General features: G+C 41.4%; 1 protein-coding gene across 1 annotated transcript in view; it reads left to right on the top strand.

Moving 5' to 3' along the window:
• LOC306705557 (roundabout homolog 1-like) overlaps window positions 1-22,391 on the top strand; it is a gene marked incomplete at its 5' end in the record, with an annotated part of 75,898 nt that overhangs the window by 16,643 nt on the left and 36,864 nt on the right. The window contains one exon of the mRNA XM_079172336.1: window positions 8,125-8,451. Coding sequence (XP_079028462.1) covers window positions 8,125-8,451 — 327 coding nt within the window. The remainder of the gene's footprint in view (window positions 1-8,124; window positions 8,452-22,391) is intronic.

Raw genomic sequence — 22,391 nt, 5'->3', positions numbered from 1 at the left:
CAAACTAATCCTTTGCCACTTCTGTGTCTATTCATGGGAAGTTTGACTTTCAAGCTCTGCCTGAGTGATAATCAATGGCCTATACCGCCTCTTTACTTTCCACTGAACATTTAATGGAGTGAGGATAAGCCTCTCAGATGGGCTGCTGGCCTTTCCAGACACTTGTGTTTCTCATCACAAATACAAGAGGTACGCTTAGCTTAACGGTTCCTATTTCAAATAAATGTACACTGTGTAAAAAAAACATGTAGAGAATGCTGAACATTTAGACACAATCAGTGATTACCTGTAAACAGCATTAGCATAGCCGCGGATATGTTGTGCGCACTTGACCAGCAAGTCAGTTTCAAGGCAAGTTTGAGCAAATCAAAACATTTCAAGGATGAAAAAGTTTGTTTTTGGTTTGAAAAACAAACTGAGACCACAGCCGGTGCGTCATTGACAGCCTGATGGATTTATTCTCCAGTTAAAGTGTCCTGGTGACCTAGTTGGCTCAGATGTTTATCTTGTACCAGCAATGTTCTGCTTTGAATCTTCCCCGGGGAATTGACTGCTTGTTACCTTCCCAGCCAGCATTTAACAGCTGACAACACAAAGTAGATTTTCTTTTCACACGATTATATTAGTGCGCAGTAAAAAAACAAAACAAAAGGAAAACAATTAGACCGACTTCATGAAATCATAAATGAACATAAATATTTGCAGACAATTCTCAAAGAACGAGCTTCATAAAGTAATTTAATGTAAACGCTTAATATCAATTATTCAATCGAGAGATAGATAATTGTCAACGATTTGCATAATGTATTAATCCTTTGAGGTTTTTTTGTATTGTTTAGGGAAAACTGCTAAACAGTTACTGTTTAGGCTTTTCAAAATATGAGGGTTTGCTGCTGTCCTCTGTTTAATGTAATTGAAAAAATTAAATCTTTTGGTTTTTGGAATGTTGCTTGGACAAATTGGAAGACATTATTTTGGGCTTTGGTAAATTGAAAACGCCATTTTTCACTATTTTCTGACATTTTATAGATAACGATTAATGGATTCATCCTAAAACATGTTTTACAGATGAATTGCTATTGAAAACAGTCGTTAGTTGATTTAGTTCTTTCTTTTAATTTGAAATCTTAAGCCACTCGTGTGTTAAGCTTGCAAGCACATTCCCGGTGCTTTCCCACTCAGTTGGTATCTTCCCCTGAACATCTGGGTGCTGCAGTTGGGAGGTGTTATCATGTCCACGACCTTGACTCTCCTCTCTGCAGACTGCGTCATTGTGCATTGTGTTGTTAAGAAGAAAGAACCTCGTAGTGTTGTAATTAAAGTTTTTCAAAACTTCCATGTGATTAAAATCCCCTTTATAAATGCAATTTAATGAGATCAAATGCATCAGCGCAATCTAAGAGAAAGTGTGGTTGCAGACACCTTTTCCTTGCCACACACAGACATAGAAGCACACTCACATTCCTTCCCCTACATACTTGAGTGAATGACAGTGTTCAACTGTTCCACTTAATTGTAGTTTATACAGCCTGAGAAAGAATGTCTGGCATTTTTTTGGTTCCCTGTGTTTTACTTTACAAATGAATGAGTGTGCGCGTAGGTTTGGAATATGTCTCTCCAAGGGATGAGCAACACAAATGGTTTATTTCCCAATGAGTCCATTTTTTTTTTCTGTGTTAAAGAAATAACCCAATGTTAGGGAAAATATGCTCATGCGCTTTCATGGCGAGAGTTAAACGAGAAGATAGATATCACTCTCTCTCTTTACAATAAAAAAAAAATGAAGCAAAAGCCAGCAGACGCTAACTAAGTACAAAGACTGGAAATGGGGAAACCGCTACTCTGTGAAAACGTTAAAATAACATCTCTCACCATTAATCCGTACAAAAACTGAAGTGTATAAATAACAAGTTGTTGTGTTATGGGGGGTTATGTGCTGGACCACCGCTAAGCTAAACTAACTGTCTCCTGGCTCCAGCTTCATATTTAACATACATGAGACATGCGAGTGGTGTTATGCTTCTCATCTGACTCTCTGCAAGAAAGCAAATAGCTGTGTTTCCAAAATTGTTGAACTATTTATTTTAAATGTAGAAATATAAAACGTGATCTTTTTATGAGGATTTATACTCAAATTCCGAGAGGCATGATGTGTTTTTCATTAAAACCTCTGTTTAAATGGTTATGACCACCAGAACAGTAGACCATCTATGCTCAACCTTCGTAGCAACAAAAGCCATTGTGCAGTTTTTCATTTTTTGATCTGTGTATTATAACTTTTCCAATGAATTTATTTAATTGCAAGCTGGTTAATATGAATATATTCACAGTGGACATTGTGCTGAGACAGCAAACCCCCCTTAATAAACAAATGCGCGGACGTTAAATCTTGAAATACCACACAATGACTGTGTTTAATGTTTCAATGAATGTTCTTAATTGTTTTTAAATCTCCTTTTCTTTTGCCTTATTGTTTTCATGCTTTTAACGGTTTTATGTGAAGCACTTTGAATTACCTTGTTGTTGAAATGTGCTATACAAATACACTTGCCTTGCCTTGCCTAATAAGGTGGTTGGCGTGGCGGAGGGTGCCTCTGCAGCAAACGGGTTTCAGCACAATCATTGGAGAGCAGTGATAAGTGTAAGGTTATACTGTCCGCCCTGCACGAATACGATTGGATGTGACGAGCCACACAGCTTTGAATGAGCCAATCCTTGTGAAGCATTTTGCAATCAGCTGATGCCAATCAGCGAATGCACACCAAATGCACACCTGAACCCCTGACACCTGCTCTGCCTTTAAGTAACACTATTTCCTAATTTGTTAAAGTTAGCCGCGGGGAGCTTTGTATGCTCATTATTTCCAGCTAATTTTGCTTCAATGTTGAGAACATTTTTCGTTAGCATGCGGGTGGTTTTTAAAATAAGTATTACTATCGTTTCATCTTTTGTGCTTTTTTGCGAGTGTGTGTTTAGCCTTTTATTATAGACTCTGCTCAGTGTTATAAAACAGGTCTCTGGTCTCCCTCGTAGCCCCTTTGATGTAGGGCCCAATCCACATTAATCAGAACTTGGCCTTAGAAGGGAGGATTTGTTGGATGTTTTGCTGACATTTCTGTATAATCAGATGTGCTTAAAATACCAAAGGTGGTGCAGTGATGCACAACACTTGCATAATATCACCCGCTTGTCACACTAATACTTTGCTGCTGCGAGTTAAGTTCCACAGAGTCAGAAGGCTGTCTAGTCTGGGTCTGTGAAGTGTATTTCAGGATGGAAATGCTGACAGCATTCAGACACATGATTCATTCTGCAATATAAAGTCACTCTCGACCCACTTTCTTTTGTGTCATTGTGTGCTCTCATTGTATGTCAGGACAAAGGTGGAAAAGTGCCAACATCTTGCTGGCCGTTCTAATTCTAAATGACATTATTGATTTTTGACTGCTAACCAAACATAAAAGAACGTTGGTAGTTTACTTAATTCAGTTGAGGATTTCACTGCAGTGCTCTTTGGCGCGCTATGGTGGTCTTTTGTTTCTCTGTGTAGCTTGTCGGTTCTGCTCTGTAAGCCTCTAAATCTTAGTTTGGGTCTTGATATCTCCCTTGTTCATCTGGCCTTGGATCGCTGTCTGTTCAAACGTGTGGTGTAATTTGACTTACAAGAGTATAGCTACTGCTTTGAACTCGGAAGCTTCTGGAAATCTCTGTCTCACCATTAAAAGTGTGGGCTGATCCGGGTCACGAAACAGAAAACTAAATGACTTTTACAGACTGAAACAAAAGGGATTTCCTTAACAAGCTGTTCCACTTACTGCACACTCTTAAGCCTCCCCACAAAATCGGCCTGTGCCTGACTGCTACTCTCTCACAGTGGCACTCGAGCACAGGTAATCCCACAGTACCTCGGGCGGAGCTTTACCATTTCCCCCACTGTGGCTCTGGTAGGCTTGGTTTCAGAGTCACTGAGCAGGCCGATTGTGTCACACAGAAGTCAGCAGCACCAAAGGGTGGCAGTCCACAGCATTTTGCATTGATAAATGTCGCTCGCCGCTTCTCTTATACTTATTTATTTGGGAAAACCACTCAACAGCCACTTGTGCACATTCTTCAAGATGTGAATTTTGAGGCTTTTGAGTCCGAGAGTGAAAACTAGTCTCCAAATGATGCTACAGCAACGTGTATGTGTGTGTGTGTGTGTATATACCTTTAGAAAGGATCATTTTTCATGCTGAGCTGACAGCGAGTGTGACCTCAGTACACCAACCTAATTTGATTGTGATATTTGATATTTTCACTGTATATTTCTTTGGTTTGGTTCCAAACAGTCATAGTAGCCTCCTTTCATGCACTCTAAACACATACAGTACTGTACTGTAAATGACACTGGGGTAGGTCGATCCAAGACCACCAACGTCGCCCTAAATTACACTCATTTGTCACATTCAGTTATTAGATTCTCAGATTGCATGATTTGTTGTTTCAAATCCCCTACCATACCCCTTTATCACCTCTCCTTTCCCCCTCTAATGTATCCCCTCATGCCTTCTTTTTTTTACTCACTTATTCACCAAACCTACTGGAATAAAACACAAAATACCTAGCTTGTTATTCCACCATACTAGGGCTTTCTACGTTTTTCTTTCTGTTCATTTTAGTTAATTCTCGAGAGAGAGAGACTCACAGTAGTAAGAAACACAGACTCTGTACCCACCTCCTTTCTCACAGACTGAGACAAAACTACACAGACATGCTCCTTTCTCTTTCATGGTTGTTCCTCTCTCTCTAGATCTTCAAGACAACAGAACTGCCTCTGGGATGACTGACAGTAAAATACATATTTGTAGGGGCACAGGTGCTACAAATGACCTTTGGTGTGTACGTATGTACTCCATTGTGCATCTGCGGGCATGTTTTTGCATACTGATTGTGTGCTGGCGGCTGGCCCTTTGCAGATAAAGCCCGGTCTTCTGGGGGCCCACTTGTGGTGGGCTGATATTGCCTTTTCTGTAATGCCAGGGAGCTTAGGGAGCTGCATGGACCCTTAGGCATCAGCCCAACACAATTAGGAAACGTAGGCAGCATGTGTGACAGAAGGCCACAATGGCCACCGTGTTTATATTGTTCGGTTACAGGTTTAAATGTGAAGACTGTGTGTAAAATTGTACTTAAATTAAATGTTTACGCCTATTTTTGTGCGAAGCTACATGGGTGGTTTAGCCTTTCTATTCTTTTTTGGTTTAGAGAGCCATACATATTGCTTTTTATGTGGTTTAAGATTATTTTCCTCATTTTTGAAATGATTCAGAACTGTATCTGCAGTATAAGTGAAAGGTATTTTTTTTCATTCAGGCAACATCTTGGTCTCAACCTGGCTTTGTGCTGTTGAAGAGATCTGTTCACCAAATTGACTGAATTGCTCACAGTACTAAAAATAAAATCCCCAAAATGTGGCTCGGTTGGCCCACCAATGTGGTGCAGATATTGATCCCCAGAGGATGAATCCTAAAAACTTAAGTGATCCCCTGTTTACAAAGATAACTTTCATTTTTGCTGACATAACTCACATTTTGTCACAACCAATAGTGTTATCTTTACAGAACTTCAAGCTGTATTTGCACCCTGACATAGGAACATATGAATCGATACTGTGGCCTGTTATTTATTTGTATTTCTGTAAAATACTGGACTTTTTTTTATATACTTAGTGGCACAAACATTTATAATTTAATTGTACTTATATTTGATTTTGTAATAAATGTGTTATTAATGGCCGATATGAAGTGTGAATTCCCTGAGAGTGTAATGATTTTTTTTTTTTTTTTTTTTAAATTGCCATTATTTAAAAAGAATCACAATCCCATTTAGGGAATGAACGGCATCCGTATCGTTAATACTGTGACAAAAGGCATCGGTATAGTATCAAAATAGAAACATTTGGTATCACCCATCTCTACTGTGCCGGGGCAAAGAAAGGTCCTGCTGGTGCTTTTTTTGTATAGTGCTCTGAGGTGTTACTAAGCAGCATTTTATCAAGGGTAATTACCTGCATGTCCAGTTCAACTTTTTGGCAGTTTTTTTGTATTCATCAGCATGTAGCCTTTAAGGTAGGTCGACCACTTGACAGCATTAAAAGGAAAAGCAGACCAAGGAAGCAAATGGTAGGAAAGAAAAAAAAAAAGATCGGAATAGTCAGGCAGTGGGAGGGCGTATCTCAGCAGTCCACATCCATTTAGTCAGACTGCTACCATCCAGGTAATATGGAGCGTTTGAATGCAAAACATTAAAATGTCAGCGCCTTTCAGTTTTCCACTTTCACTTGTCAAACGCTGTTCCTGACTTTTTGTGTAAGTGAGGACGTTGCACTCTAACCTCTTAAATACTATCACATTTCTCCTTAATAGGATTTTGGAAAAGACAGCAAATATAGATTTGTGCAAACACACCAAACATCTATCACACTATGCAGTGGATCAAATTCTCACCCATTTCACAATGTGCGAGGTGTTATCTATCTGGGTAAACACTTGTCTGTGTGGGATTTATTGGTTGCAGCGGGAGTGAAGGAGCTCATCACTGTCTTGCACGGTGGTGATTATCTGCTTTACAGGACCATTGGCACATTAAAGCGTGACCTGCTGAAGGCTGTGTAAGCTGGTGTTTGCAGGGGCATGAAAGAAGTGTTCCCACAGCAATAAAACAAGTAAACAGTGGTTGACATTAATGCCACATTTCTGTCGTCTCCTCCTTCTCTCTCTCTCTCTCTCTCTCTCTCTCTCTCTGTTTTGGGTTGTAAGCAGTTTTTAGCAAAATTGCTTCTGCATTTCAGTTTAGAATTAAAGGCGATTTTAAATTTGATCTCGATTCTGGAAAAATGCTGATGCCTGTAGCTGTTTTGTGGAATCCACATCCAGCATTCGCACAATACTGGAGGGACAAAAAAGGAGGAAAAATGACTGAGGGTGTGTGTTGGGACAGGGTTGGAGCTGGCTTTACTGTGTTGGGGGCTTGGAAAGAGATGGAAGGAATTTAAGATGTGCAGAGGCATTGGAGTTGTGTACCTGGATCTCATTAGGGAGGTTTGCTTTGTCCTCTGCCTCACAGGGACTCATTGTTACACAGTTTCTTTGACAAGACCAGCATGACTGACATCTCAACAGTGTATGAGGGATTAGAGGTGATTTTGTGGTTGTTAGTGTGAGTATGGTTGGTGGTATTGATTTGTATTTCTATGGCCGGTTTAACGACTCGAGGCTGTGGTGAAATTGGCTCCAAATGGTGAACACGAAGCATACATAAATGTATTCTCCAGTAGGGTGGAGGACAGAGAGGGATGGCTCCTGGTGAGGATGGGTGTCCTTTCACTTTTGCTCAGAATATCGGAACTGGCATCTATTCAAAATACACTGCACAAATGAGATTTTCCACCATGTTTATTAAGTGTACTGTGGAAACAATCATAATATATTTGGGGACTTATACATTTCCTGTATTGTTACCTATGGTAGAGCAAGTTTCAGAAGTTTAAAACTACTGAATATTTAAATTGGTGAAAAGAACTCAGACATTGTCTATAGCATTGTGTCTGTGGAGCCATAGATAACACCATAATCCTATTATAATTCAGCCTTGAAGCTCGTCTCAAGAACCGCGTATAAATATTTCTTTGCAAATACATGTTTTAAGGGGAGACATGTTTTGAAAGATATTACTTCCCGAGGATTTTACATGTCAGCATTGTTTTTTTCTTTTAATTTACAATGCCTCATGGGATTCCAACTGCTGAAAGAAAAGCCAAACATTTTATGAGCGACATGCGATTGTGTGGTAATTATATTGTCAAACTGGATTATTGTTAATACAAGACACTTGCACAGCTATAATACCGTGACTTGTATAATTTCTTTAGAGCCACTGCTGTTTTAATTAATACTCCTCTTTATTGCATGGAAGGATTATTTGATCCATTTTACTATGGATCTTTGTGGTGTGTGTTTTGTGTTCAATTGACAAATACAGTAAGTTCCATGTACTGCATTATACAGCAATGCAGCAGTAAAGTGTATACCAGGAACTCATTTTCCTCTTTGCTTATGTCACCTTTGCACTTTTCTTCATCTCCAGGGTCTCGTCTTCGCCAGGAAGACTTCCCTCCCCGCATAGTGGAGCACCCCTCTGACCTCATTGTGTCTAAAGGGGAACCGGCCACTCTCAACTGTAAGGCCGAGGGCCGTCCGACCCCAACGGTGGAGTGGTACAAAGACGGGGAGCGCGTCGAGACGGACCGCGACAACCCCCGCTCCCACCGCATGCTGCTGCCCAGCGGGTCCCTCTTCTTCCTACGTATCATCCACGGACGACGGAGCAAGCCCGACGATGGCAGCTATGTGTGTGTGGCCCGAAACTATCTGGGCCAGGCGATCAGTCACAATGCATCCCTGGAAGTAGCCAGTAAGTTCTGTTGCCCCATGTGTTAGTGTTAACATGTTAAAGTGCTTATAGCTTTGATGTTCAAAAACGACGCAACACACACATGTACATTATTCCAGCAGGGCGAATCAAAAGTGTACCAGATTGCTCAGTCTTTGATCAAGAATAACCAAGAAGCTATCTCTCATACCCAAGCACAAGATGCAGATATACAGATAATAATTGCTTCGGCTCTTTTAAGCATTTTAATTGATTTCACAATCCGTCAAAGTGCATGATGATAGTGGTGGTTTTAATATCCATCTTCAAAGAAAGTAAGCAGCTTTTTTTTTAAAATATTTCCTCAATATAACCTTTAGATAATCCCCTTCATAGAATCCTGAAGAAAGAATAACTTTCATAAAAGTGTATCACAGTCTTTGTTAAATTGACTTCGCACTGTGTGTCTTCTTACTTCCACTCAACCCATTGCATTGATCTACTTTGACAAGAAAGGTGTAAATCTAAAAAAGCCTGTTTACTTGTCTTACTCTCCTTCCAATATGGGTCATTTTTATGGCGCAGGGACAGGTGGAAGATCACTATGCGACCCACCTGTCGGACGCGCAGCAGCTGTGTGTCTGCTTTAGTCCCCCAGGTTCAAACAAGTGCTCAGTGCATAACAGGTGACAGTGTCAACTCGCTGAATCGTAGAGCTGTAAGTGTCAAGTGTGTGGTCTTGCCAGTTAAACAGCCTTTCACTGCAGTATGTCTGAGGCAGGAATCTGTCAGGTTGCATGCAGCAGCCAAACATATGTATGTGTGTATATAAATATATATATACAGTATATATATATGTGTTAGTTAGAGCGATGGAATAAAGCTTGGGTAGAATCAGACAAAGGGGCAAAAGGGTCAGGGCTTACGACCATCAGAACAGGGTAAATACAGATGGTCTGTGAATCCCAGAGGACACGGGTTCTGCAAGTCCAAAAACACTGGGATCTGGTAAACACCAGGAGTGAAGACTGCACTGAAAGAAGGAAGTGTTGGTGACAAGGGTTAACAACCAGAGCCATGCCCTCACACACCGCATAGCTCCCTATCTTTTACTGTCGATCCCCTGCTCTGAGCTCTACCCAGGCTCAGCCTCCAGGCCAGATATTTCCTAAAAGGTTTTAGAATAATAGTACCCCTCTAGTATCCGTTTCACCTTTTGAATTATAATGAAAGCGACGGTCAAACGTATCGCGGAAATGCTAGATCAGCACTCTAACCCTAAGAAGCTCAGCCCTCTAGGGGGAGAGTTTATTACTTGGAGTTCACTAAATTTACTGTCGGGTTTAAGGTCGAGAGAGGGGGAACACAGAGAGGACTTGTTGAAGCTGCCTGGATGAATTATGTCTCCCTGTTTCATCCTTCAGAGGTCACACAGATTCATGGGTCACCCTTGGGCGGCATAGTAAAACACAAACCCCCCTTTGGCAAATGCTGCTGAGTTAGGGAGTTTATAGGGAGGACTGAGAATCTGGGGAGTGTTAAATGGAGGACGGGCCACACTCGGTCAGTCAATAGACCTTGTTAATGGAATAGTTGTTAATTTTGTGTGGAGTTTTCATTGCTTAAATGCTGCTTTGGCTATAAATAATGACTGGGTTTTGAGTTGACATTTGCTGGTTGCTCTTTTGCGTGAATTATTTGCTTTGACAAGCAGCCTGTGCGCACATGCACACACACACACACACACACACACACACCAAATATCATCATGTCTCACTTGTTATGTTTGGCACTCAAAATCACTCAGGCAATAATACTGTGTGATGACACTCACACAATGACGGAGCAGAATCATGGATTGTAATCTTCTTCTTCTTTTTCTTCTTCTTTACTTTTTCCCCCTAAAGTTCTCCCTTCACTTTCCATACAGCACTGTCATCAGGTCAACACTTTATTTGCAAATTGTTGCACACTGCATTTAACTGAAAGCCCGTCTGCACCTAAGAGCAGCCTCACATAGCTGGTAGCACGTCTTAAGAGTTTTTGTCTTTAGACGCACGCATGACGCTAAAGTCAAGAATTGTTTTCATTAAACAAATCCTAATTCAATGTTTGCATGTAGACAACACTTTGCTGTAGATATGATGACATTAGTCAATACGATGAATCATTTATGCACTTCACCTGTCCCCAAAATTAAACGTTAAATAGTGTAGTTAATATGCATGATTGGCTGTCTCGAATATCTTGTCACATTATATCTATAGGATGAGTTCATGGTCTCGGCTGCCCAGGCAGGGAAGAGACTGCAGCATTAGTCATTTGATCTTTTATCAACAAAGTAAATGTGAAAGCTGCAGTCGGAAATTAATTACTTATAAAAGCCCCAACTCAATTCCAAATGAATTTACAGTATTATCCATTTTTTTCGAACGGCTTTTTGATTGAAGCGAAGCAGGGGGGAGGGGGGGGGGGGGGGATGAGACGTGGGGAGACGGCTGACAAAAGACAGGCTTGGTAGGCTGGAAGTGATGGGAGCAGGAAAGGAGTGACAGAGACAGACGGCAACAGAAGCGAGAGAGGAAGAAGTGTCTGTCCTTCAAGGCACAGAAGTGAAACTAGTTTGCAGAAAATTGAGGTGACGTGGCGGAGACAGTGACAGATGTAGTATGTGCTGGTGCCTGAAGCGTGACCACGGGGTTGAAATACTGTGTAAGCGCACACAACATGCTCACAGACACGTGCACACGCACACACACGCACGCACACACACACACACAGACTGACGAGTGTAGCCCTTTCTGAAAGTGAAGGAGATGAAATGAGGGGAAAAAGGAGAAAAGGCATATAACTTAGTTCCTATCGAATAAATGTCAGAGAAGACACTCAGCATATTCCCTTCTGCCTGTGGGGACCCTGGAGGACCCTGGGAAATGAACATATGTCCTATTGACCCCAGCCACTTGATTCAATCATGGAGCGCTTTATTGAGGTGAAGACAAAGTCACAGCCTGTGTACTCTAAAGGTTATTGGATAGTGGACCTGTTTTTAGGTTCAGTAAGGGAGAGGAATACATTATATTCATAAACTAATTGGACACTGCCATTTGCTAGAGGAAAGGCTTGTTGCAGGACTTAAGCTTAGGCCACAACGCTGCAGTGATGAAGTAGTGAGCCACAGAGAAAGACAACGACACAGCCAGTCACATGGCCGCTCACCCATGACAGCGTATGGCGATGAAAGGCAGAAACGCCACCGCTGATTGCTCCTTTTGTACTGTCAGAGAGTTTTTTTTATTTATGTCACACAAAAATATTTGGCCCATCACACATGGGATCACAAGACACAGTTGTCAAAGTAAAAACATCAACCACATCATCATATACGGTACATGTTTGTATATTTATATACATATATACATACCTGTTACATGTTACATTTCATGTAGCATGCCTACATTATGTTTATGTATGCATGTACTTTATTTTAGTTGAATTGTGCACCACATTGTAGAAAGACAGAGTCACCACAGTTGCTTCAAGCAAGATTTGTATCCCTATAAAAGGCTCGCTTCCTCGTCCTCATGGTTTCTCCAAGTAATTCAATATTTCACATGAGAAAAGTAATCTCAGCGTTTTCGCTTGTCATCTGGCGAAACAAAATGTTGCTGGGTTCCTCGTAAAAATGACAATAGACAACAAAAACAAAGTGACAGTGGATAAATCCACTTCAGATTCAGGTCTCAAATATACGTTTCTGGGATAACTTATTTAAAGCACACACCTCCAACATGTATTAATATTTCATCATACTAAATATATGCAGTTTTGTCGTCGATACATATCCTGAAAAGCCAGTGACAGTCACAGAGGCATGTGATGGCGTGTGGTAATTACGTGAATGCATTAACGTGACGGACGTGTTCATCGCAACACCATGCTCTCTGAAGTGGATCATGGGATGTGCGCAGCTCAGTCAGACGGGGAGATTGACAGCTTAGGGTGGAACCCCTGCTCCGCCTCCCTGTCCGCTCCCCTTTGATTGTAATCTTACGTTGGAAACGAGCGGGTGCAGGAGATGTACGCGGCTGCGGAGAGCGAGGCGGATTCTCAGAGGTCATGTTTCCCCTCTGCCTGCCCCTATCCATTAACTAATGGCTCCCCACTTCCAATGGCTGTCACTGTCACTGACAGAATCCTGTCTGTAGTCACTCTGGATAACAGCAATAAAAGATCCTAAGTGGCAGTAGAGCGGTACGTCTCAGGAAAGTTGTCATTTTCTCTCCTTATGGACTAAGGAGTGGTATTGTTTGACGGACAAACACTGACACATTGCAAATGCTCTTCATCCACAGCCACAACGTCAGCTATCAGTGTTTACTCCCAATTGCCTGTGACAGTCTGTGAATGCGGCGCCGGCCTCTTGTTCCTCATCCGGTTTGCCGCTGCCTTGTTCTCTCCCAGATGGCCTATGGTTAGATCCGTCAGTGAATAAGTATCGCACTCCGGGGACAGCTGGTTTGTGTTTACAGTCTGGAGACTGGGGAGAGTGCACTGCAAGTATTGTCTAAACAATTTGAGTCGCTATATTCCCCTCGGCTGAGTGTCGTCAGGACGTAGGGAACGAGTTTGTTTGGCTCGCAGCGGCACTGCGATGGGAGAAAAGAGGGGAAGTACTCAAGAGCTTCTGACAAAGACCATATGGCTCCTGGGTGTGTGGCAATATTATCAGAATGTAACGTGTTCCTTCTGCATGTGTGTGTGTGTGTGTGTGTGTGTGTGTACATTGTGTCAGGATCGTAGTGTATGCACGTGTGTCTTAACTGAAACAACAGGCGCTACTTTTACAGAAAGAACTGACCTTCACATCTTTTCATTCTTTGGCAGATTACTGAATTATACCGTTAATTATAACTCCCTTTGTTGTTGCTTTTTACAAAAGTAGTTTTTAATTTGCAGTTGCGATGCTTTTTAGCCTTGTCAAGAAAATAAAAGAAGCTTCATGTGTGACGATAAGCTGGCGGGCTTTGTTAAATATCTACACTGCTAAAGGTTCCTCTACATTACAGGCATAATGACGCCTTCTTTTGTTGGCCATGTTGTGCGCGCACACATTTCTTCCCACTTTTCTCTTCTCGTGCTCATCTTTGGAGTATAAGTTGCTGACGAGAGGAGACAGACGTGCCACAGGAGGAGAAAAGCAGCCTGAGGGAGTCAAATCAACAAATCTGTCTGTTGAAGATAGACTTTTGTGTGCAGTATGCCCCTGTGTGCCCATATGTGGGTGATATTATGCTTTGGGTGTCTCTCCATTTCTTCTACATTCACCCCCCCCCCCCCCCCCCCCACCCCCCCCCACCCCCACCCCTCCAAATCGTGTTGGATATCATTTTGTTCTGAAGAATGTATTTTGCTCTGGTTGTTGCTGGGGAGACACAATTTGCCCCCCCCCCCCAGCCTTTCTCGCTCAGCACTGAACTTCGGTGCCGGTTGCATTTCCCTGCAGCCTCAGAGCAGTAATGCAGCCAGATTTGTATCCCTTTCCGATAAAACTCTGTGCTTGCTGTGTCATGTTCCTCTGATGTCATATATATTTCATTCACCCATTTGCCGATTTGTAACCTGGCAGGAGAAACCTCTCGGAGGGCCAAACAACCCGGACTCAAGTGCTTAGCAGTGTTTATAGCAACTGAAATTAATTAACAGTGACAACCTATCATCAAGTCACAACTTGCAACAAACCCTGTAATGACATAAATTATGATATGTCTAGTGTGCCATATATTTTACTTGTGAATTTGTCAGTGTGCAAGTATTAAGGGCTTACAGCATGGTTGAGTAATCCCGCTGTCACTGAGGGAAGAGGGATGGTTGTGCTTTTGCTGAGATGTTAGCTTTATCCTCTTTCCGTCACTCCATAACGCCACAGTCAACAGCACCCACCAGCCATAGCCGTGCTCGGGGTTAATGCTATCTTCCCCAGGGGTTAAAGGTTGTGTCACCTTTTCATTTCAACCTTGTGTCAGTTGTAATTTCCCAAAGCTTTCCGCCCATCACCCGGTAGAAGTTGACTGCAATTCTGTTTAAAAAAAGAAATCCAGCTCAGTACAACTCTGACAGTCCCTTCAGGGCGTGAACATGAAAAATGAGCACTCTCCCAGATGTGCACTGTGTAATTGTGGTTTGATGATTGTTTGTTAGTGTTTATGATTAAAATGCCAACTTTCTAGACTATCATTACGCTAATCAAAAGTCCTATGTGATCTAGAGGAGACGGACACTCTGTTACTGCCAGCATAATCAAACATTCTGAATGAATACCAGACAGATAAATTGCATGGAAATGTAACTAAGTGTTTGTTTTTACACAGTTTTGAAGCAATATAGACAAAAATGTCCTTTTTTTTAATGAACATTCACTCTTTGCTTAATAAAGTAAAAGTAACGCCATTGGATTTAGATGCTTTTGGCTTACGGCACTGCTCTTTGCTGTTGTATCCGCCACAAAAACAGAGAGGCTCTTTCCTCATATATACACAATTTAAACTTAAACTATTATTTCTAGTGTCAATATCAAGTCACCAATCAGCTGATTACACAATTCAACCCAAATAAATATAAAAGGTTAGTGCGCATTAAGTGTTGCAAGGAGGAAAATATATACTTTACACAATGTTAAATCCACTACTGTATTATGTAGTAATAGATTTTTGCCTCTATGCAGTCAGTTAAAGTCCAACAAAAAATGTAATTGCATGATTAATTTCTGCAATAACCTCCATGTCTGCTTGGGAAATGCATGTCTTATTTTGTCCTTTGAGTAAAAAAAATCCATAACCAAAAGGGAGAAATGGATGTGTCATATATTTTGGTTTTAATGCTCATCTTTGCATTAGTCCATCTAAATAGTTACTTCTCCATCTATGTAGAGGGAACATTTTAAATCATGTTAGGATTAAAGCTGTAATGTCGGCGTTCTATCACAAGCAGACGCCCTGAATGAAAACCAGACAGCAGCCTGCGACACGACACAAGAGCCACACACTTTAAACAGCAACCCACATCAGCATCCCTGCTGAAGTCGCGTCCTTATCTAATTAACACACAGAAACACACGTCTTCTTCTGCACCTTAGCTCATTGTCGAGCAACCAAATTCACGGAGGAAAAGTGCACTGCTAACGTCAGCATGCAGGCTACATAGATAATTAGCTGGTCAGCTGCAGCACATTAAGAAGGAACATAAACTTACCGACAAATACCACTTGTTGGTGTGGTCCTTACTCGCTACTCGCTACTTCTATTGACAACAAGTTCTTTATTAACACATTATTTCTGACTGCAAGTAGAGATGACTAAATGTCAATTAATTTGGACTTTAAAATAACTAACCTGGTGCTGGCTGGCAGTCGATATACATTATATTACTTAACAGTCTTCAGATGATGTATTCAATCAATCTAAGCTCATTAAATCAATATTATGTGGCCAACCAGGTGAAATAGTTTGGTTTACCTGAGAGATAAAGCTACGTTTCATCCGCATAGACATAGTAATGAACTGCAATACTTTCATGATATGGTGAGAACCTAATATTGATTAAACATCACATTCTAAACCTGAGCCTAGAAGCACCCCATACATACATAATGAGGCTGCTGCCGAATAACAATGAAATCAGACCATTTTTAGAACCATTTCAGGGCAATCTGAGATGTACCAGACTTCGCCGAGTACGGTTTTCCAATATTGTGGGCCTACTTCAAGAAAATGACACCACAGAGAAGCAGTCACAGACACATGCAATCAGAGATGTGAGCAGTTGCCAGTGCAGCAGCAGAGTTTTAGGCTGTTTATGCAGTATTGTTCCTACCGCTTACCCGCCACAACCAAAGATGCTGGGATCTTCTGTAATAGGCTGCAGATGTGGCGATATACAACATGCAGCGAAATAGGGGACAGAGACAGAGAGAGAGAGAGAGAGAGAGAGAGAGAGAGAGAGAGAGAGAGAGAGAGAGAGAGAGAGAGAGAGAGAGAGAGAGAGGAGTGCTTCCTCAATAGAAAGCTGAGTAAATGAGAAGAAGAGTTCCAAGGCACTACAACCATTTCTGTGCCTGCCTGGCTGTCAGTTCTGCATCCCCTATTTTCTGCCATTTTCCTCCTCCTCCTCCTCCTCCTCCTCCTCCTCCTCCTCCTCCTCCTCCTCCTCCTTTTGGAGCATCGCTTCATCTCGCTCCTGTGGGAATACTTTAGAATTTTCAGACAGGTTTTTGATGGAGCTGCTGTTGTTGAAGCTGCTTACTGAACGCTTTGATGACCAGTGATGTGTTCCCCATTATTGTCAGTATATACAAATTGTATGTATTTCTTTTTGTGCGAGGTGCACAGTAGTAGACAGACAGTAAAACGAGGGTGTGTCTGTTTTGATGCGGCCCTTTACTTAACAACTAGTGCTATTTTAATTCTTAAAGCTAATTTTGTTCCACGAGTCAAAAAAAAGCAAAAGTTAATTAAATTGGATTTCTTTTTCAGCACCTTTTATAAAAAGAAAAAGAAAAATAGTGCTAAACGTTGTGTCTGGACTTGTCTCGTGCTTTGTCTAGCTTTTATCTTTTGAACATCAACAGCCTTTTGTGACGTTGACGTTGCAGGATTCAAATAAGGAATTTCAATATTTCTTCCAATTAATTGTGTTGCTGTGTGTGGATGCAGTAATAATTAATATTCACAATCTCTGTGTTTGCATAGCTGGCAGCTTCCTTCACACACCCAGAAACAACATTCCATTTTTATCCCTGTGCTATCAAGGCCGATATTCAAGGTCTCAGTTTTATTATGCGATGCAGGGACCGTGAGACGAAAGAGAACCTCCTTCAATCTACCTCTCGTACGAGTATCTACAAGCACCATTACGGTAGATGTTTACAAGTAGGTTTTCCATTTCATTCACTCTCTCAAATATAATAACGTATATTATCTTCAAATGCAATAGAATATGAAAAGATAGAATATTCAAAACTCCCTCTGCCAATAAAGCCATCCTCTCTGTTTGCACAACCTCACTCAATCGCTGCTTTTCTCTGTGGAAAAGTCCCTTTTACTGTTCCTCCCAGACTTCCCAAGGCTATTTCGGAGATATAACAAAGAAGCGCAGATACAGACAGCGTGAGATGAGGCACTGAGAGCAGAAGGAGTGGATAAAGCTGAGAGGTAAAGGGAAATCAAGAGACACTGAAGAGGGACTGTAGATAATTAAAACGATCTTCAGAGTGATATAGCCCTTAGCACTGGGACGTCTCATCCATTTACACACATATAAATGCCTCTCCACTCACGTACATTAAAACCAGATAAAGATGTGTTGTTTCACGCTGCATTCAGGACATAAATCTCTCACCTCCCCACCCATATATTTTAATACTAGTTATGCAAAGCACGTCAGGATTCAAATCATTTTCAGAAGAGCAATCTACTGGCAATTTATCACAATCAAGCATGAACAATATGCTATTATGCTGCTGAAATTATTATTTTGGTGTAATGTAATATATAGCATTTCCAGGAGAACGATTAAATCATTTGCATATTCATTTTTAGGTTTCATGTCAAATTGAAATGTGTGCATTATACTAATGAAACTGTTTCCTGTTGGAATCTGGCGGTGTTCACTTTCACTGTCTGTATATAGAGTCTCGCACGTGCGTAAACACAGGACCAATGACATGTCGGGAGTTTACAGCTCATATATCAGACTAATGTGATTATAATATGTGTTCAAAGTTAAGAATGGAAGGGGGGTTTGGATGGTATTGTGTATACAGTTAAAATGAATTGGTCAGCCTCTCTCTAGTAATGTAATTCACTTGTTTTCGGACAGTAAATGTCATGCGTGACTTAACACCGCCGCCCCTGCACTGATGGAGTGAAGCTCAGGGCTCTCTGGTTGCTTCTATAGGGCCTGTAATCAGAGCAGTTCTGTCCAGGTCTCTGGGGTCAGCGGGAAGAACAGCTGATTTGACTGTTTGACAACCTGTCAGCAGCTGGTCTGCCACCAGAATAATATGTTTGCCACTGAAAGAATGGAACTGTCTGTCTGACCACTACCGCTTGCTTGACGGATGGGAAGATGCCTGCAAAAAATGACAATTTTCTCTGAATCAAAATAGGATGTCATTATTTCAATGTTTAGAATGGTGGTGTCAAACCAAGGATTGCTTCCCTCTTATTGGTCAGTGAGGTTACAACACTAGGAAAAACTACAGCACTGAAGGCGGGTTACACGTGTTCATTAAATGTTTGTGTGATTAAATGTAGAGGCTGAAACTAAATACAACTAAAATGAGAAAGAGCAAAGAAGTCATGTCTTTGTAATAACATGAAATAATGACATAAAACGTCACTTTTCTGTGCAAATTTAATGAGAGCAATAGCGGCTCTTTTTGCTCTATGCTCGATCACTCCTCTATTTCCTACCCCCCCCCCCCCCCCCCCCCCCGATAAAGACGGAAAAAGAAAACAGCACATTTAAACAATGCTTGTCACTTTTTGCGGTTTATTTACTGATTGTATTACTACCCGAGTGTCGTTGCATCCAGCGTTTCCTTCCAGCCTTATAGTTAACCGTTACTACCACTACTCAGCTGAAGAGGTGAGGGAAGACAGATAGTGCCATCTAAATCAAGTGATTTCATCCTCTCTGAGTGTCAGATATGTTTCACAGTTTTTGTATTTTCTTGAGAAGTACATTCTGTCAGGTCTCACCATGCATTTGTACACTTTGGGATCTGAATGTGTCTCATTGTACAGAATCAGCTTTTCGTCAGACTAGTTTATTGACTGGCCGGTTTCTTCTTCTTTCTCATAAAAGATTCACAGACATACATAAGCAGGGTATTCATTTCCAGGCTCCAATCCTACATGTTATCCCCCTGGTCTCCAAACAGAGCTGGCTAATTATAGGCTCGCTAGTTTCATTTGGAGTGAGTGATGTCAGGGACTCATAGCTGAACTGGTAATTGGATTAATCAGGTACTGGGATTCCAGCAAAGCTCTCTCCTCTAATGTGTTGCAATGGAACTTTAAAACAGTGTCCCAGTAAAGTTAGTTTTCATTGTGCGCTGTGTCCTGTCATGCTTGTTGTCAGGATTTCAGCACACAACAGTCACCTCTGCCGTCTGTTTTATTGCTTGCTGACGTTTTTGGTACAAACCCTGTCATTGCCTATACCAAAAATATGTATGTGTCAAACATGCCATGAGAAATGAGTTGCTAAAGGTCTTATGCTAAAGGTCTTGCACCAAAATGTCAACAGGCGATAAAACATACACACCCACTCACCACAGTCACGCACATCCTTTTCGTCCACTCTCTATTTAGGGTGTGAGAAGCCTCTGAAGATGAGTGGTTGTTTAATTGACAGCTGCTTCACTAACTGGTTACCCTCACTGACAGATGAGGAAGTTTTTACACTAATAGCCATCGGACACCTGCGTGTCTTGTCAGTTTTTTCCTTGAGGTTTGTTGACAGCATGTGCAGAGGCAGCGAGTGTGATGTAGGAATGCTGTCAGTCTGTTGTCTTATATTCTTCGGCATACGCTATTTATAAGTGGCACTTTGTGTGAGTGAGAGAGAAAGGTGACAGCAAGGATATAAGAAGATATTAGAATATATATATACTGTGTATATATATAAATATATATATACCCGAAGCAATGTGTTGTTGTTGGCATGCATTTCTTTCAGCATTTGTGCCTATAAAAAAAAAAGAAGCAAAAAACACATCATGGGCAGAGACTGAGTAATTAGATGCACTTAGAGGTTTTCCTACATTCTCTTCAAGCATTTATCTTTGGAAGCACATTTCATTTATATTCATTTGCATTCACTTGTCATCTTATTTTGCCTTTGCTTCCTGCTCTCTCAAATGCACTCTGTGCCTTTTTCCTCCACGCGTTATCTTTTTAATAAGCTCAGAATTCATATGATATACTGTACCCAGACAAGAGAATTCTAAATATTTTGGGGGTCAGGGCACTCATTCATATTCATCATCTTGAGTGTATTTTCTTTTTGGATTTTGCTTGTTTTGAGTAGAACTTGGCCTTGGGTCTACCTCTCTCCACTCTCCACTCTCCACTCTCTCTATCTGCTGCGGCTCTGTGGGCATCGATTATCTCAGACCTGAGTGTGTGTGCGTGTGTGTGTGTGTGTGTGCGTGTGTGCGTGTGTGTGTGTGTGTGAATATGTGTGTGCATCTGTTTTACCGTCTCCTGCTCCGCTGCATGCTGAGAAGGCAGATATCTCTAGAGGTTCTGTAATAGAGCGGATAGTGTTGCCATGGGGGATGGAGGTAGTGTTGGATAATGGGGAGGGATAGAGAGGAAGAAATAGGGGAGAGGGCAAAGGATGAGAGTATCCATCCTTAGTTTACAGATATGAATGAAACCCTGTCTGCTTGATTAGCCCTTTGACTCCACCGGCCACCAATGCTCCTAGCTACTGCTGTAATTGAATTGTGTGTTTTCAGGTCAAAAAGAGCTTTGCAACTGTTCGTTTTTCCATTTTAACCAGAATTCAACCTGAATTCAACCTGAATTGAAGGGTCAGTCGACCCAAATCAAAACATTCCAGATATTTCTTCGCTCACCGTGATATCTAGCCATTCTGATAGTTTTGCTTTTATACATCCATGTTTTGAGATATCTGTCTCTGGGATTTACTAGAGTTACTAGAATTTTAAAACGCTTTGTGTATTTTGTGCCTTTGGTGAACCGGCTCGTAACAGCACAGTTTTGGAGGGCAACAGTCAGGTTCAATGTAGACGTCTATATTCAGAAACAGTGTTCTGTTACTATACTGTATATACTGTATTGGGGTAGAGTCAGATATCACAGAACCTGGGAAAATAAAATCTGTCGAACTGGCACGAAGTGAGAAAAGCTTTTTGTTATTTGAGTGAATTGGCCTTTGAAAGAAGAAAAAAAAAAAAGCAGACGAGGGTGGTTGTTGAAGTTCTTTTTGCCAGGATGAAATCCTGCTATTTAATCCACCTATATGTATTAGGAATAGACACATAACAGTAATGGATATTAATGCTTCCCGTTTGTGCAGTGAGGAGTAGCAGCACAGCTAGATGATTCCTGCTCCAAATTGCTTCTGGGAGATAGAAATGCACGAAGCTTCACACTCCCATGAACACACAGCAGGGAATGTGCTGTACGTTGTTTACAGTATACACAGTCTGCCATGTTTAATAGCGCTCCCCGTCACTCCCATTCGGTTCCTTGAAAAGAACGACAAGCCCACAAACACCGGGACTTTAACAGCCCATGCATGTTATCCAGTACGCTTCAATGGATGCTATTAAACGTGGGCTACCTTGAGCAGAGACACCTACTGGGCCTAATCAAGGGTTTCAGTCCAAGTAAATCTCACTGTTTTCCCCTTGTAAATTACTGTAAGTCTACCGTAAATGTATGTTGACCTCCCGCTTTTCATTCAAACCCCCAAGCAGCTGCGTATTTGTATCAAGCAGAGCGTAAAGAAGCAGTGCGTCCGACAACAAACCAATTAATTTGGACACATGCTGCCATATGATACAGTGAATTGGAATTAAGAAAGTGGAAGTGAACCATGAATAGAAAGAAAACCTTGGTATAATGTGGTTGTTGTGTGGGACCTACTGACTGAAGAGGAAATGGTAATAACCACTGACCTCGAGTCAACCCTGAGTCTCTCCTCTACACGGCATTTTCTGTTCCTCCCAGCCTTTAGAGACACAAAAGAAACTCTCGCCACAGACTGTGAAGGACAACATTTCATTTGAGTCCACAATGCCAGCATCACTTCCCAGACAAAAAGGTTATCCTATCCCTAACTTCCCTCTTTCTCATTTCTTCCCTTATGGATCCAGACAGTGCTGAGTCTACTAAGAGGAAGACAGCTGGAGGGATTACAGTGAGCTAATTATAAGATATCTCGCC

The sequence above is a fragment of the Pholis gunnellus genome (assembly GCF_910591455.1).
Source record: "Pholis gunnellus genome assembly, chromosome: 13".
Classification (NCBI taxonomy): Eukaryota; Metazoa; Chordata; class Actinopteri; order Perciformes; family Pholidae; genus Pholis; species Pholis gunnellus.
This window is presented reverse-complemented; position numbering and strand designations above follow the sequence as displayed.